The sequence below is a fragment of the Pituophis catenifer genome, unplaced genomic scaffold (assembly GCF_029215685.1).
Source record: "Pituophis catenifer annectens isolate HBS135680 unplaced genomic scaffold, rPitCat1.0.hap2 SCAF_1, whole genome shotgun sequence".
Classification (NCBI taxonomy): Eukaryota; Metazoa; Chordata; class Lepidosauria; order Squamata; family Colubridae; genus Pituophis; species Pituophis catenifer.
The window spans coordinates 278,188,688-278,205,934 of record NW_027256881.1 but is presented as its reverse complement, the minus strand read 5'-3'; the positions used below and the strand labels follow the sequence as shown (position 1 = coordinate 278,205,934).

Genomic DNA, 17,247 nt, shown 5'->3' with positions numbered 1-17,247 from the left:
CGCCGCGTGGCGGCGCGCGCACAGGGACAACGGGGAGAAAGGGGCGGGGCCTAACTGGAGCTCTTGGTGCCCTTGGTAACCAGAGGGAGTCACGTGATCGTGCTGTTGCTCCGAGGGAGAGGAAGTACCGTTCTGGTGGGCTCGGTCGGTCGATCGATCGATCTTGGCAGGATGTCGGGCAAGGACAGGATCGAAGTCTTCCCTTCGCGGATGTGAGTTGCCCTCCTCTTCTGCCCGGTCGCCCTGGATGAGGATGGACGTGGGGGGTGATGGTGGTGGTGTCGCAGGGCAGCGGGCTTTTATTCTTAATTCTTCAGCTCAGCCTGATCCCGGGTTTTCCCGAATTCCCCGCTTTCCCCCAGTTGTTGGGGGTGGGGCTGCTCTGTTTTCTGCCTGCCAGTCGTAGGGAAGAGAATTTGCAGAAGGAGATGGTTGGGTTCGCTGTGCTTTGGTTATAAAAACCGGCCGGGTGGCAATTCGTTTGGACTATTTAAGGCTGACCTAAATAAAAGTGAGTTGGGGTCAGAGGTTGGTTTCAGCAGGTTCTGACCAGTTTTGGAGAACCGGTAGAGGAAATTTTGAGTAGTTCGGAGAACCGGTAGTAAAAATCCTGACTGACCCCGCCCCCATCTATTCTCTGCCTCCCAAATCTCAGCTGATTGGGAGAAAATGGGGATTTTGCAGTAACCTTCCCCTGGATTGGGGAGGGAATGGAGATTTTACAGTATCCTTCCCCTGCTATGCCCACCAAGCCATGCCCGCCAAGCCATGCCACACCTACAGAACCGGTAGTAAAAAAATTTGACTGGTTGGGGTATGTCTATGTGGTATGTCTATGTCTACCCCACTGGTTGGGGTATGTCTATGTGAAGAATAAGACATGCAACCTACATTTTTGTCCTGTATCAAAAGTCCAGCATAGCTATTGGGGGCTGTGGGGAGATCTTTTCAGCCTCTGCAGAAAGAGGGTAAATGGTGATCTTTGGAGAGTCCTTGGAAGTTTCTTCCCCAAAGTCCCAAAACCTTAACCTTAGACTGTCTACTGTAGACTAAGAGGTCTGTAAGGGGTGTGCATAAGCGCACCAGCATGCCTACCGTCCCTGTCCTAATATTCCTTTTTACTCTTTTTATGTATTCAAATTATGTTTATACTTTTACCTGTTATTTAATACACGCTTGACAAATAAAAATAAATAAAATAAAATAAGAATATTTCTCGTAGCCCTCCCCGACGCTTCTCCCCCCCCCCTCAAGTTAGGAGCAAGCGGAATAGGTTAAAGAAAATGAAGAAGTGAAAAATACATGCATCGTGTTGTCATAAGAATAAATGCTTTGTCGTATAATCGTGCAGATAGATGACTTTGTATGGAACAGGATTGTCATTGAATGAACATTTCAAGGCAAGGGCGTTTGTTGAAAGGACAGAATTCAGCCTTACTTCCTTTCTAATGTGTGGGATATAAGAATAAAGAATTTCCTTGCCAGAAAGGGTCTCAAAAGTTGTTACTCTAAAATCTGTCCATAATAGTAGGCAGGATTAGAGTAATTCTGAAGTTAAAAAAACAAACAAACCCTAATGCTATAGGGTTTGTAGTTGTGTCTCCCTTCATCATTATTTCAAGGTGATGATTAACCCAGTGTATCTAAAAATAAAGTTCACAAATTATGTTTACAGATTGCATTTCTTCTATTTCTAATGCATGCAAAAAGGATTTGACAGCTATTTTGGGGGAGATTTCATGTAGTCCAATTCTGTCGTGTTTTAGAAATTTTATTCTTGTCTATACCCAAATAGAGTAAGTGAGCACTGAGGCCTTGCAATATGATCTTTTATATATTTTAGTATGTATAATCCTATTGATTTTAATGGGTTCAATTGTGCTTAACTTTAAATACAGTGGTTGAATACTAACTTCAAACTTTCCTAAACAATAAATGTCTTTTAATAATCATGTTGGAATTGCTAACTGATCAGATTTGCTTCTGTTCTTAACTCTGCTTCTTAAGGGTATTTATATAATCAGTATTATTGAATATTCTCCCATTTTTTGTATTATACTGTCCACCCAATTAGATGACTCAGAGTCAGATATTTAGGTAATCTTTCAATATTTCTATTGGTTATAATCTTGTTAGTGCGCCTATAGTAGAATCAGATCTATTTCTTAATGGAACTTTGATCTTTCAAGATTTTTACTTCCTATATGCTGTGTTAAGTATCTGTTTAGTAAACATTTTAAGTTTTCAGTAATAATATTTTATCATTATTTAGAAAAAGAAGTATTGCATATACATTACTTCAAATATAATGTCCAGTAGAAAATGTTACTATTATTTATTTCTTCACTGCCCAACTCCATAATTAAGAGAGAGATGAATTATAAAAACATTTTTGCTTTTTACTTCTTGTGAAGAAGACAATAAATGTATATGATCAGTTCTGAGTCATGTCTATAAGTAAATATTCCTATTGGCATAAATCTTGCATAGATCAGCCATACTTACAGTACATTTATAGAATAGACTAGCGGATGACACTATTGACAGCAAACAGAATGATGTTGAAATGCACACACAAGATCTTGTTCTAGCTAGTAAGTGAATCAGTCTGCTAAGTAGGCAGTGGCAAAAACTAGCTGGTACAAGAATATGAAATCTCTATTTTGCCTTCTTTTAAAAGGTACACTTCTGTTCTTGAACTTGCTTTCAACTTATTAAAATTCTTAAAAGAAACTACATTAATTCTCCTTGGACAGTACTTATGCCCACTCATTTATAGTTTACTGTTAGGGTACCACCGTAGTTATTTTTCATTCATTCAGTAGATTTAGGTGCAGACATTTGGTAAACTGGTGATAGTTTGAATTCATTGGAAACTTGAAGCATGTGGAAAACCAGTAGTATCTAACCTCTAGGCGATTGGGGAAGTGTGGAAGCTCAGATGTTCCATGTGACTTATTATATACTAATTTCCAAGAACAAATTTTACCATGCGTTATATTGCCATTCTTAGTTTCTTGAATTATAAATGATTTAGTTCTTATTTGTCTTACTTTGAATGATGGTAAAGAAATAATACCAAATATATCTTTACTGAGAAACTTATTTGCAAGATGCTTCTTATTCTGAAAATTCTCCTGTCAGCATTTCTAACTTTTTAAAAGCCGCCTTATAAAAGAATTTTCCATCATTGCTAATTTGGAGTTTATTCCCTTGTAAATATTTTGGGATTGTAGATTAAGACTGCAATTCCATTCTTGCTTACCCAGTTATATTTAATAGCATATTTGTTTTAAGCAAAGAATGCTGCCCCCTGCCCTGTGTTCTAAATGCACCCTCAATCTCTATGTGCTAAAGAAGATTGCGGTTTATTTTCAGAAACATCCATCTCAAGTGATAGAATAAAAAGTCTCACTTTTTCTGATTTCGATAGGGCTCAGACTATAATGAAAGCCCGTTTGAAAGGAGCCCAGACTGGTCGTAACCTCTTGAAAAAAAAATCAGATGCATTGACTTTACGATTCCGGCAGATTTTGAAGAAAATTATTGAGGTAAGGAATTTTGTTTTGCTTTATTCTTAAACTTAATATTATTGAACAGTTTTTGTTCTTACTAACATTTATTATTGTCTGTACTTTTTATGTTGAGTTCACAAGCTCTTCTTTTCTGTTATGTTTGCAGACTAAGATGTTGATGGGTGAAGTGATGAGAGAAGCTGCTTTTTCCCTTGCTGAAGCAAAGTTCACAGCTGGAGATTTTAGGTGAAACTAATAAACTTGGGTGAAGGAAGTTCATGGGAGATGCCAGCCCTATGCCTTTGGAGAGTCTCAGTCATGGTTGTCCAAAAGTGTTTTTTCAGGAGGCAACTGGACTTTCTGATTTTTCTTTGAAGGTTAGTTTCTCAGAGAAATGAGAAAGCAAAATGTCTTCAAAGAAAAACCACAAAGTCCAATTGCCTCTTCAAAAAGCACCTTTGGGATGCCAGCCCTATCTGAAAAATGAATCAGTGAACTTTGGCTTTTGTAAATGAAATTATGAGGGAGAAGAACATTCTGTAGCAGATGCTATAAGAAAGAATGAAATAGGCATACTCATAAGATGATTTATTTCAGAATAGAATTTAAGATAAACAGGGAAAAAGAAAAACAGTGAGGAATTTGAATTTGTGAAAAGTATTGGCTAGCAGAATAGGATACTGAGTTTTTTGTGGCTCTTTTCCAACAAGGTGGGCAACTTTTACTTCTGGGGCTGCAGTTTTCCAGATTATGATTCAGATTTCCTACATGCAGTATGTTTATGTATTCAAATGTTCATACACAAATGCTGCTTAAGATTATATATATATCATATTTTCTCACCTTATTCCCAGCTTCCACTGTACTACTGCAGATTGCCTGTTAACAGCAGGAAATAATTGATGTCAAGGATCAGTTATTTGATTCCTGGCTATTAATGGTGATTGGAAATAGTGTTCTGTTTCCTGCTGAGCCATAGGAACATTAGCAGGACTTCCATGGCTCTGGGACCATATTTCATTCTCATGGTTGAGAGCTTTATGAAGTGTGTTGATTTTACAGGTTAGATCATTCTGTCATTTTTGTTATAAAAAATACCACCAAATCCTTAAACATTTCTGCAGTTTTTACCATCAATTTGGTTTTTAATATCTGAAAAAGCTACACTTGAAGTTGTTGATCTTTTCTAGATTTTATGTGAATTAGCTTCATCAGTAAGAAATAATCATTGAGTAATAAGATATGAATTTTTGTCAGATATGCTAGTATTAAGTTCTCTGTTTTTAAAGTCTATATGTTGGTGGTTTTGTTAGTTAAAACTGATATAATATGGTGAAAATCTTTTAGAAAATAATTTTCATGCACCTTTAGGGAAATCTGTTGTGTAGATATGCAAATTAAAATTTCTTTTTTTTTCTGCAGTACTACTGTGATTCAGAATGTGAACAAAGCTCAAGTCAAGATCAGAGCTAAAAGAGACAATGTAGCAGGTGAGTCATATAGAAGACTGTTTCTCAATCTTGATGCCTTGAGGATTTGTGGACCAGAATTCTCCAATCGGGACTGAAGTTGAAGTCCACACATCTTCAAAGTGGACATCTTGATCCAGGACATGGTTTCTTAGCCTAAGAAACCATGTCCTGGATCAAGATGTCCAATTATTTTAAGCACAATTAAAAATGGTGGCTTGGAATTCAGTTTGGACTCACTAGAGAGAACTGGATGATGACTGGAATGGAAGTTGGGAAATGTGTAATTTTTACAATCTGTTGTATGGCTTCTTACAGGTGTGACATTGCCAGTTTTTGAGCATTACCAAGAAGGAGGGGATAGTAAGTTTGTATTTTTTTTAATTTAGTGTAAGTGTTAAGTGTATCAATAAGCTGTACTTAAAATTTCTGATTCTTATGACATAGCTTACTAAATAACAATTATCCAAGGTTTTACAAATTTCTTTGTAAGGAAAAAGTTTATTTAGTTTTTACATAACCAAGGAGATTTTAAATGCTGGAGGAAGGTAAACAAATGAAAGGAAATAAAGAGATATTTGAGACTTTCTGATCATCTCTTGAAGCATCCATACTTTTTAGTTATAATCCTGAGTATTGATAATTTCCCAGAAGAGTCAATACAAACTTTATTTGATTATAATTCACTTAATTAATTACCATAGCTTTTATGCCACTTGCTTACCAAATTCTAAATTTATTAGAATTTAGTAAGAATTCTTTAGTAAGAATGGCTTACTAAATTTATTCTTATATTATTGCTAGCAAGGAAGATGGGTCAGTTGGCAGTCCCCCACCCCCACCCCAAATAATTAATCTCTTTCTCTAATGTCTTCTTTTGGCTTAAAAGTTTATTGAAACTAATCATCTAAATGTATTATTTAGGTTATGAGTTGACTGGTTTAGCCAGAGGCGGTGAACAGCTGGCCAAGCTGAAAAGGAACTATGCCAAAGCAGTAGAACTCCTTGTAGAACTAGCTTCTCTTCAGGTAGGTGGAGACAGAATGCTGTCAAAAAGACACTTGAAATCTTCACTTGGTGGATGATCATTCAAGGGATTATAGTACTGCCAACTATTTTCATTAGAGCCTTATTTAATATTTTCAAGTATATCAAACAGCAGTTCTTTCCAAGTTAAATGACAAAATAAGCCACGTGCACTATCCCAGCTAAAATGGCAATGTTTTAATGTTGCTGGTTGGGAATTTCATTGGTGCTGGTAATAGTAAATGGCTTTAATTTAATGAGAGAAAGAGATTGCAACATTTAGGCTTGATTTTCAAAACATTGCGTATCTGACCATTGCACATAGCTCACCATCTTTCGGGTGCTAGCATGTGCGCTCACACTCCATCTCCCCAATTGGCCAGCGCACCGGCCCTCACCTTCACTGTACCCCCGGGCTTCCGTCTGCAGTCTCCTGTGAGCGGCAGCTATCCTGAGGGAAACTTCGGAGGGAACCAGCTACTAGAGTAGATGGTTCAATTAGTCTGTCGCCCCTATACCCAAGTCAGACGGACGATTTGCACATCAGGACCTCTACAGACCTCCACTAGAGTTTCCTCTGGCTTTGCCCTGCCCAGGATAGTTCATTGCACAAATTACAAATTTGTTGTATCTGGCTTCCTGCTATATTGCCTTGTCTTAGAAACAAGCCTGTAACTTCTATTTTGTGGATGCATAGACTCTTCCTGAGATCTCTCAAGAGCACTCTATAGGCCATTCTGTATGCATATTTGAGTAGAGCTCCACATTGTATAATCAAGCCTTTGTAAAGTTATGGACTACAGATGAGTAGGCAAACTAGCCTCTTTTTTGATGTTTTAAACTACATTTCTCATAATTTGACTCCCTGGTCATTCTGGTTGAAGGCTCATAAGGATTGGAAGATTGGATTGGGCAAATGTTCTAAGCACACACTTCTGCACCATTTAGATGTCATTGGTAAGGACTTTTGGGAACGGAGGGACTGTGCATGATGTCATTTGATATCTGTCCTTCAATTTAAAGAAATGTGCCTATGAATTTAAACAAATGGCCCCTCAGTAAACAAATCATTTTCAACTTTGTATGTGAAATGCCAGGTGAGTGACTGTTGGTATTGTACCAGTTCATTTTGGTCTTGTTTGGTAAAGAAGTTTTCAGGTTTTTTTTTTAGGAACATACCTTTGGTTTGTCTGGAGCTAAATTTCTGAAAGCCAATCTTATCACTTTTAATCATGATAATATCTTTACACTCCATCTCATTTGCTTCTATAGACTTCATTTGTTACTCTGGATGAAGCAATCAAGATAACAAACAGGCGTGTGAATGCTATTGAACATGGTAAGTAAAATGTGATAATGTGGAAAGCTGTGGGTCATTTCTGTGCTTGCTGCACAATTGGTATCGATTCACCCCCTGAATCATTAGACAGGCATTGTTATTTATTTTATTTATTTTATTAAATTTGTATACCGCCCTTCTCCTACTAGACTCAGGGCGGTGCACAGCCAAAATAAAAACATCCCAATACAAAATTTAAAATTTGTTAAAAGAATTACATAACTTTGGCCTAAATTTAAAATCCCGACTAAAACCCATAGACAATTAAAAATCTAACATCTCAAAAAAGGGATGGGGGGTTACGCCCTGATATATGTCGTAGTATCAGAGTTTTACTGTTCGAAGGTTTTCCAAATTTGCCATTAGGAGGATCATAATCCAAATAAATCATCTCCCTAACACCAGCTTCTTCACATGCCACTTCAGGACATGTTTCAGTTTTTCTTCTTCCAATAATGCCCCTGATCTAACTCTTTTTGTCTCTCTTTTCAAGCAAGATGCCACATTGGGATGAAGTTTGTTTATTTTCTATTCAGTACTACTTCATAATAGTTACTAAGGCTATACCAAGTCTGTAGTCCCCAAAATCTGTACAACTGTGTCCAATCTAGATCTGCACCACAAATAATCCTTGAAAACTTTAAATTGTCCCTTAAAGCCCCTGCAAACATTACTTTAATAATTATAGTTCTATGTGAATAGAAAGAAATTATTTCACATATATGGAATAGATTTGTTAAAATATATTTCATTAATTTCAATTATATGTCAATTAATTGTTCTTTGTCCTGGTTCTACTTGTTTTGGAGAGATGGAATTTGTTCCCCTGAGGTTAAAGTCAAGGGTTATACTTGTGCCCCCCAAAAGGCTTCTATACCCAATTTAAATAAAACTTTGACCTGCCCATGATCACTATACAATACTATAGTGTTGTAGAATACTGAAGTGCATATTGCATTTGATTGGTGAAACTTGAAAGTTATTTTATTATCCTACTCGATTGTTTCACAACAAGAAAAACAGCATTTTTCTTTACCCTGTATCACACTGGCCAGTAATTTATGGCTTACTGCAGAAGGATCAAATGACTATTTTGTTATGTTTCTAATTATAATATCTCATACTACCATTAATGCACTATGGATTGATAGTTTTTAGTGTTAAGATACCTATATAGCTATATAAATACCTGTGTTATAGCTTTACCTGTGTAAAGGCTGCCTAAGATGAAGTTCTGTTACATTGGGCTAAAAATCCTGTTCCTCTATATGTCTAACAATTGAAAATATGAATGGCTGTTCTCATTTGCCAGAATATCTGCATTTCTCTATGGCTCTCTTCTTTTTTAGGTTTGAACTGCCTGGATAACCACAGCATCTCTCACCAGTTCAGGGGTGGGAGAGGAACAAAAGTGGTTGTTAGGTGCTATCATGGGGAAAACATGAACCCCCTTTAAAACAAAATCAATCTAAACAAATTAAATCAGAAATGGAGAAGATTCACAGTTGCCTGACACAGTACATAACAAGTTGATGTAACTTGAATGGCATCCCTTAAGGGCTTTTGAATATCCTCAGATACATCCTGGACTGAACTCCCGAGAAACAAAGGCATAGTCCTAGGCTATGCAAAACTTTTAAGTTGGTGAGTGCTGAGGGATCCAAGAGACCTCAAGGGCTGAATTCCCCTCCAAAGTATCCACCTAAATGCTTGTAATGCTGTTAAAACAAAATAAAACATAAATTGGTAATAGCGAGGGAATTTACATACAGGTAGTCCTCAACTTATAATCACAAAGGAGTGCCAGAATTTCAGTCCTAACTTGTGGTTGTTACTGGACTTAATTCTACAACTGTTTTTACAATGGCCATAACACAAGTCACCATAGTCATAGCTATTAAGTGAATCATGTGCTTGATAAGTAAATCTTGTGATCATTAAGCAAATTCATTCTTCCAAATGGGCATTGTTTGCTGGAAACTGGTAAAAAATGCTAGAAACTGCCAAAATACCATCACCATGGGTTACTGCAAACCAGTTGTGAATGTGAACCAAATGCCTGAAATGCAGTCACCATGGGAGGCAGCAGTTGTAATTTCAAGGATGGGTCATTAGTAGCTTTTTTGAAATCTGTCATATCTTTGAACTGTTAAGGGACTGATCGTAAGTCGAGGATTACCTATGTTAAGATTTCAGATCCTACATAGCACAAGTTCTTCTTTTAAAATTGTGTGTGATAGTAACAACTACCTTTTATATAGTGATTATCCCTAGAATTGAACGCACACTGTCTTACATCATAACCGAGTTGGATGAGCGAGAACGAGAGGAGTTTTACAGGTAAGCCAGCAAGATAGATATTGAGTATTTTGAATCTTGAAATATTTTTGGCTTTCTGATGCGAAGTGTAGATGAAAAATGCCTGCATTAAAAATCCTGTAGAAGCCAGAGTTTATCATCTTTACCCTCCAATTTTTGGCAACAATTAACCTTGTGTAGTAGTTTGGAGTGAAAATAACATGGTCAGACACTAACTGAGCTCCGATGGTCGAGGTGGATTTGAACCTGGGTCTCCTCGTTCTTCATCCAATATCTTAAGACATTACACCACAGTGACCACCATAACACTTGCTGGGAGGCTGAAGGGTGTTCTGTGATGTGGCTAGTTTCAAAGCAAGGCTTTGTGGTCATGAAGTTGCTACATCTACTAGGTGTCCTTGAGACCTGAAGTTGCTAGAGGACCAGCAACTTTGACCTTAAAATCTAATCCAGGAGACTAGATTTTAAGGTCAACTTCTTTTTCTGACACATAAAGGATTAGTCATATGGTCCATGAGTGGGGTGCCATTAATGAGAGGACCCTACTCCTAACTACATTGTGAACCAAAATCTGAGCACAGCCTTTCCAAGTGATTTTAGTGCACTTTGGATGGTATATAGGGAAGTGATTTTTAAGCAGTTGGGTATTACAATACAAAAAGTATTACTGCAGAGCAAACTGCTTATGGCATCTCTCAGTGCTGTGATGCCTTCTATATATTTATTTCTTGAAAACTTTTTGAGTTAATCATTGAAAACTGGCTGCCTTTGAGAAATAATTGATCATTCCTACTCAGTTAATTTTGCGTAAAGTAAAACAGACTGTGTAAATCAAAGCTTTGTTTGGAACAGACTAAGACAGATTAACTAAGGGATACCTTCATTGTTTCTAAGGTGGATAATATGAACAATATTTACATGTGATCCAAGCGAAATAACCCGAGATTAGATTCCTGTGTAACCTCCTTGCCTCCTCCTTCAATGTATTGCTGGGGGCCCTTGGTGTTCCTGGCCATTACAATAAATAAGAATCCACATTGCCGTTCACTCATCTCTTTTTTAAAAAAAGTTATTTTTCCCTTTCTATAAATGGGGAGGGGAATTTGGGTAATATTGTACTTTACTTACAGTTCCATTCTAAAAGGATGAATAACAAAATCACTAAAGTCGATCTCATATGCCTCCCAGATTAAAGAAGATCCAAGAAAAGAAAAAGATACTGAAAGAGAAGAATGAAAAATTGCAAGAATTATGGAAGGCTGCTGGAGTGCAAGAGCCTGCTAATTTGCTTGCAGAAGAAAAAGATGAGGATCTTCTCTTTGAATAGCTATGGATATAAAGTTGTGACTGAAATCTAAAAGCTGTGCTATTCTGTGGACCTTATTTGTGAAGTTCTTTCTTTGATGTATTAGCTTGAATATTCCACTCCAGACCTATTCAGGGAATGTCCTTGTTGTGGAAAATTGCTGTTTAATTACTTGCATGAAGCAGGATCATTTCAATTTCCTATCTGTCTTCGTTCCTTTGGTATAGAAGTATGGTTTCCCAGTGTACTGCCAAATTCTTGTAATAATAATTTTTATTCATGGTCACAGATCGAATAATGAGCAGTCCAGAAATTCATAACTTGGAATTAAGTTTTTTTCTTTCCTAAAAAAGAAGCATTCAAAATTCTATCTCGATTGCACTGTAAAATCAATAAAGAAATATGGCTAAATGAATGTTATAGGTGTTTGTCAAACATCCTTTAAGTGATTCTCAAGAGTGATTCTCAAGAGTGTGGTCCTAAAAGTCCCTTGGGTGGTTTGCCATTGTCACCCCTCATTCATCAATTGAGTGTATGGGTTTTAATGTTTTCTTTTAAAACTTTTGTATGGGATATTGTTCGCATTGTTTTATTCTTTGTTGTTAGCCGCCCAGAGTCCCTTGGGAGTCGGGCAGCATAAAAATGCGACTAATAAATAAATAAATCAGCCAGAAACCAATGGCTGCTTCAGCCTGCATGGGGTGCTAGTTGTCTTCTTTTTTATCATGTAGCTCTTGACTTGTAGCTCAAACAGTAATTGAAAGACATGATCACCACTACAGTCAGTACAGTGCAGAACAGATTAATTGGAGAAAAATGGATTGCCAAAAAGTAATTTGTTTGCTCTTACACACATTGAAAGCAATGTGACTGTATTGGAGGCCTGTTACAGTTCTCTCTTGAAATCCCTTTCTCTTCAATCTATTATACAAGGGAGATGGGAAGAAAAAAAAGTGATTTTTGTAGACAATCTCTTTTTTCTTGAGCCCCTTCCCTATCAGAGATTGGAGAGAAAGAAATTTCAAGATATTATCAGCTAGATGCCTGTGGCAGGCTGCAGCATTTGCAATTGCTTTTGATGAATACAAGATGTAAGCAGGTATCGGGGCATTCCAAAGGGAGGAGGGGTGATTAGGAGTTAAACGAAAGCTGAAGGTGTGAAACTGAGTAGTCTTGTCTCTTACCAGTTGAAAGCACAGTCATGATTTCCCATTTAGCGGAAATCTCAATTAGGGAAGAGTATTTGTATGTGTGCTAATATCAGACTGACAAGTGGAAATTCCTGTCTTTATGGTTCTTCTGCCTAGGCTTTATTCTTGGATACACACCAGTAAGCAGTCTGTGAAATATATCTATATCAAAAGAGAAGCAGTGGAGGAAAATGCAAGAAGGGTAACAAACATTTAACAGTTTAAGAAACAAGAATTTCTTGATTGAAAATAAATAATTGCATGGGACAAATAGAAATGTGAACTCGTGCTGTTCCCTTCCCCTCTAAAGGCAAATTTACAAATCAGCATAAGGCTCTTGTGTATACAAAACATAACTATGCAAAGTAAGTAAGAAGTGAACTTTATTTTTGGTAAGCAAATAAACGGTGCGAGATTTGCTAATTCTTTCTCAAAGGACAGTGAAACAGCTTCACAATTTAACACACGCAATATTCAAGTTTCATTTGTTTAGTCCGTACCTTACTTGTCATAAGGCTGTTACAAGCTGTATCTGAGCTGTTAAATCAGGTTGAAAATATTCTCAAACTTACTCAAGGATTAAGAGTTTTTATTTAAATACTTTTGGGCAAACCTATAACATGGAAGAAATTACCCTTGAGAATCAGCTGTGTAGTAAGTAATCTCTACTAATTTACCTTTTTCTGCAAGGGGAGGGACAATGCATAGAGAATATTGGTTATCATGCCCAAGTTTGCTAATCTGATGGATCTGAATTGTACTCTCACAGATAATGACTTGTGCCAAGATTGTTTCCTATTGAATCATTAGGAAAAAAATGTAAATTGGACTGATGCACTTGAATAGTGAAAGAACTTCAAGCAAGTATAAAAATCAGGTGGCTTTTGTCTCCATAGTACATTGTGGCTTTAGGAAGTGCCATCACATCTCTACAATGGGTAATATCCAACTCCATCTGCCAGCTGAAGAGATACCATTGGTAGAACACACATTCTTCCAAAACTGGTAACTCCGTGGGCACTCCAGAGTTTGGGGATTCCCTGGAACAAGTCTGGGTAATGTCAGACTGTATACTGATAAATTCAATGACAGCTGAGAGGGTATAGTAATTGCACTTCAAAAGTGCTTGAGGCCTGTATGAGGACAGCAACTCTATTCTTTCTTAAAATGGCCTGAGTTTTATCCAGCTTCTATGGGAGCCTGAATAAAAGGTAACTCTGCTTTAAGAGTTTCACTAATTTTTAATAAGCAGATTCCTTTAAGCCAGAGGCCTTCAAACTTGGCAGCTTTAAGACTTGTGGACTTCCACTCCCAGAATTCTCCAGCCAGCTATGCTGGTTAGAGAATTCTGGGAGTGGAAGTCCACAAGTCTTAAAACTGCCAAGTTTGAAGACCTCTGCTTTAAGCAGTGGCAATCTTTTTTTCAGGCTTGCCAGAATCCCTAAAAATGTCAAGACGCTTTAATAAACAGGGATGTTATGGTCACAAAAGGGAATTTGGAGTCACCAAAGCATGCAGAGCCCGAATAGCAAAACTGCCTCATAATTAGCCTTCACCAATCAAGCACTTCCTATATCTCTTATAACTGCAAATTCCAGCATTCTTTATCTTGGCTATGCTGCCCAGGAATTCTGGGAGCTGTAGCCCCAGATATATCTGGAAGCACCAAGCTGGTAGAAGGATATTTGGAACAATGCTGGTGATATTTATCACCATAACAGACTGCATTGCAGTTTTTATAACTAATTCCAAACACTCACCTTTATTACAATATTTTGTAATATTAAGCCACTAAAATAAAAATATATTAACAGTTAACATTTACTTGAAGTCAGGAAATATACATGTTTACATTAGCATACAGTTTACAACATTGGTGCATTGTCACAGTTACCTTACAAGCCTCTTATTGTCCTTATTAGACACGGTTACATTCATGCCAATGAAATAATGTTTATTGATTAAAAATGTTCCTGTTTCAATAGCCAAGAAAAATCCAGTACACTCATTCAGCATATAGCAAAACACTTAAATAGTAATCAATGTCTCTATTTTTTTCTAATCATCATGCATTTTGAAAGACTTCAAAATGCATGCTTTCAGCAGCAGAATAAAGGAATAGATTTATTACTACCGATTGATCTATAAAATACCATTTTAACAATCTTAATACCATTATTTGGCTTTGTTGCATCTGTTTAACTACCGTAAATGTTTTCTGTAGTTTTTTTTTTAAAACCCATCTTCTTATAATATTTAGTAAATTCTCTGTTCAGCAAACTCTAGATTCTTAGACATTAAAAGGGCAACAAAAACATAACAAAGGGATTCATTGTTTTGTGCATCTTAACATGTAATACACTCACTGCTGTGTCACATCAATATCATTAATTCATCTATTGCTCCAGAATGCACCCTGGATTATAGCAGAATTCAAGTATGATAGTGAAAAAAGTTGCAGGTTGGAATTCTACATGCATGTAAATGTTACACCTATTGCAAAAAATCAAATACAGATTTTACTATCCACAATGTAATCCTATCATCCTAATACTTTGCTTTAAATTGTGCTTGATTCTGGGTGATTTCATAGACATTTGCTTGAAGTATTCTTAGAAACAAAACTGAAATGTTTCCCTGCCTTTTTCAACTTCTCAGTTTAATCTTTTTCTAATTATTTCTTATCCAAGCCTATCCTTGTTAAAATTTTCAAGATTAGCAGAGGGTATTGAGATATGGTCATTTTTGCAACAATAGTTATAAAGAACAGGACATACATGTTCAAAGTTGTATGCCTGATCTACAAACTTAATTATGCTTTAAATGTTCAATGCAAGTTTACTAGAATAAACAAAACTAAATTATATACAAGACAGGACAGGACAGGACGGTGGCTGGGGAATTCTGGGAGTTGAAGTCCACACATCTTAAAATTACTAAGGTTGAGAAACAGTGCCATAGTGCATTTCTGATCCCTTAAGCAAAGAAAAAAGCTGGGATGCATTACATCTCAAGTGTAGTCCTTTTTTAGTGACTTGTAAGAATCATCAAATCAAATGAGATTTGAAACTATCACAAATCAAATGAGGAAAAAACTTTCTCATGCATTCTAATCAAAGTTGACTATTGGAGATGCATATTTAGGAATTATTCCATGTCATTTTTATTATCTACTGAAAGGCTTTACTGGATGAGGCACATTACTAAATGATTATTTTACCATCAGTTTATAAATATAAGACTATACAGAATTTGAATGGGAGGGAACTGTTTTATATTTCCATTTTTTATTTTTTCTTCTTTTCTTGCTTTCTGAGGGATGCTTATAATACTGAACAATTTCAGTTCTTAAGCCAGTTTTTCCACAGTTGCTACATGCCATATAGCATGTTCAATAATGAAAAGTATTATTCTTGCAAAGTTCTTTTCTATTTCATACATGAGGAAAAAAAATGAAATAACATAAAGAAATAGCTAATACTTCACCTATTCAACTACACATTGAAGTAATTCCAGTGTAAGACAGTATATAAAAATAAAAGCTATGGTTGAGAAAAACATTTATTAATATTCACATTCAAGGGTGCCATCAACAATAAAGTAACAAAACTAATCTATTTCCAAAACAGCTATTACTGGAGAAGCCGCCAATATTTACCCAATGGACCTTTTCAGTAGGGATTTTTAGAAAAGAGGATAAGACAAGTTCCTAACATCTATATTATATTACTGTACCAGGGCTATAACCTGATTACTTAATACAAATTCCAACAGCCATGAGATGTCTTGTGCCTAGGTATAAAAATACAAGAATATACGCTAATATTCACTATTCCCAACTCTAGTTTTCATTTGTTTGTTTATGAAAACAATTTTACATTGTAAGGAAGCAAAGCCTTGTAAAAAAATCCATATAAGAATTGTCATAAAAATATAGCTTCCCTTCTAAAATGTTCCATAGTTCTTTGGGATACCAGTGGCTCCCAATCAAGTGATATAGACAAAAGGGGGGAAAATCCATAAAAATATCACATCTCAAATATTGACTCAGACATAGAATTCATCTTCAGTGGAATCTCATTATTTAATAAGCTATCAATCTGATTTACAAAGTATCTAAAGACAAAAAATGTTTGATTATTTACATTGTACATATTTTTAAAAAATTGCAGTGCTATTGGATAAAGGAATGTTTAATTAAAAAAATTAAAATTAAATTTTAAATTTTAAAAAATTCAAGCTTAAGGACAACGTATAAGTGGCCCCTTTATACTATTAAGAAGAAAATGTGCAGATTAGTTCCTTTTTCTTGTTGATTATTTCATCCATCCAATGTTTTGTAAAGGTATTTTTGAGAGCTACAATATTTTCAGTAGATCATTAAGTTACCAGTGTAAAGTAACCTGTATTAGTAATGATCACGGACTGTATAAATATACTTGCTTGAAGAACAAAACTCTAGACAAAAAGAAGCTGTTAGAAAAACCTATTTAAATAATTAAAATGTGGCTTGTTCACACTGTGTCTAATTAAAAGTAGAGAAAGCCAGACATTCTACAATCACAGCAACATTGTTGGATTTGAGGATTAAACGAATTAGTAAGGATGAAAAGGATGCAATTGGCAAAAACCTTTTCTTCATTGGCATGGTTCTCTTTTCATCGCAGCCAAGAGGATGGAACCCACTGAGGTTCTGTATCAAGTTTGTTAATTAAACGAAGTAATTCTTGATATGCTTTGTCAATATCAGAATTCACAATCGCTGTATCGAAGTAATGGCCATTATTTTGCTCCATCTCTCTGGTTTTCTCTATGATTTCTCTTAGTTCTTCTGGCTGAAATTGAAATGGAAAAAATATATCAGTAATATTTATCTTGCTGTCTTTCACATGCATACAGATAACCTTATAAAAAAACAGAACTCAGCTGCATAAGAGAAAGCAATATACAAGACAGACAAATGTTAGGATAAAAACTACTGATTTTCTTTTTTCTTTTTAATCCAAAGCATTTCTGACAAGTTTTAACAAACAGTGGAAGTTTGTGAGGGGGAGTCCAAAGAAGTCTATCTTTGTTTTCTCCT

At 36.0% G+C, this 17,247-nt stretch overlaps 2 protein-coding genes across 3 annotated transcripts in view; one reads left to right on the top strand and one right to left on the bottom strand.

Annotated features, from left to right (window-relative positions):
* Positions 1-90: 90 nt before the first annotated feature.
* Positions 91-11,669, top strand: ATP6V1D (ATPase H+ transporting V1 subunit D). Its single transcript, XM_070937806.1, has 9 exons — positions 91-212; positions 3,434-3,551; positions 3,682-3,761; positions 4,938-5,005; positions 5,303-5,347; positions 5,909-6,012; positions 7,283-7,349; positions 9,611-9,689; positions 10,857-11,669. Exons 1-9 carry the CDS (start codon positions 172-174, stop codon positions 10,993-10,995), a joined length of 741 nt encoding a protein of 246 aa, XP_070793907.1. The 5' UTR covers positions 91-171; the 3' UTR covers positions 10,996-11,669.
* Positions 11,670-15,658: 3,989 nt separating this feature from the next.
* Positions 15,659-17,247, bottom strand: part of PALS1 (protein associated with LIN7 1, MAGUK p55 family member) — a 36,549-nt gene continuing 34,960 nt past the window's right edge. The window contains exon 13 of one of the 2 annotated variants that reach the window (XM_070931250.1): positions 15,659-16,999. In XM_070931250.1, coding sequence (XP_070787351.1) covers positions 16,823-16,999 — 177 coding nt within the window. In that variant the 3' untranslated portion in view covers positions 15,659-16,822. The remainder of the gene's footprint in view (positions 17,000-17,247) is intronic. The other variant, XM_070931251.1, reaches the window with a different exon arrangement.

What these genes read in the sequence shown, in the direction of transcription:
- ATP6V1D (XM_070937806.1), top strand. Translation starts at nt 172, where the DNA reads ATGTCGGGCAAGGACAGGATCGAAGTCTTCCCTTCGCGGAT. An exon ending in TTACCAAGAAGGAGGGGATA is followed by an intron (nt 5,348 to 5,908) that starts GTAAGTTTGTAT and finishes TGTATTATTTAG; the next exon opens with GTTATGAGTTGACTGGTTTA. An exon ending in TGTGAATGCTATTGAACATG is followed by an intron (nt 7,350 to 9,610) that starts GTAAGTAAAATG and finishes CCTTTTATATAG; the next exon opens with TGATTATCCCTAGAATTGAA.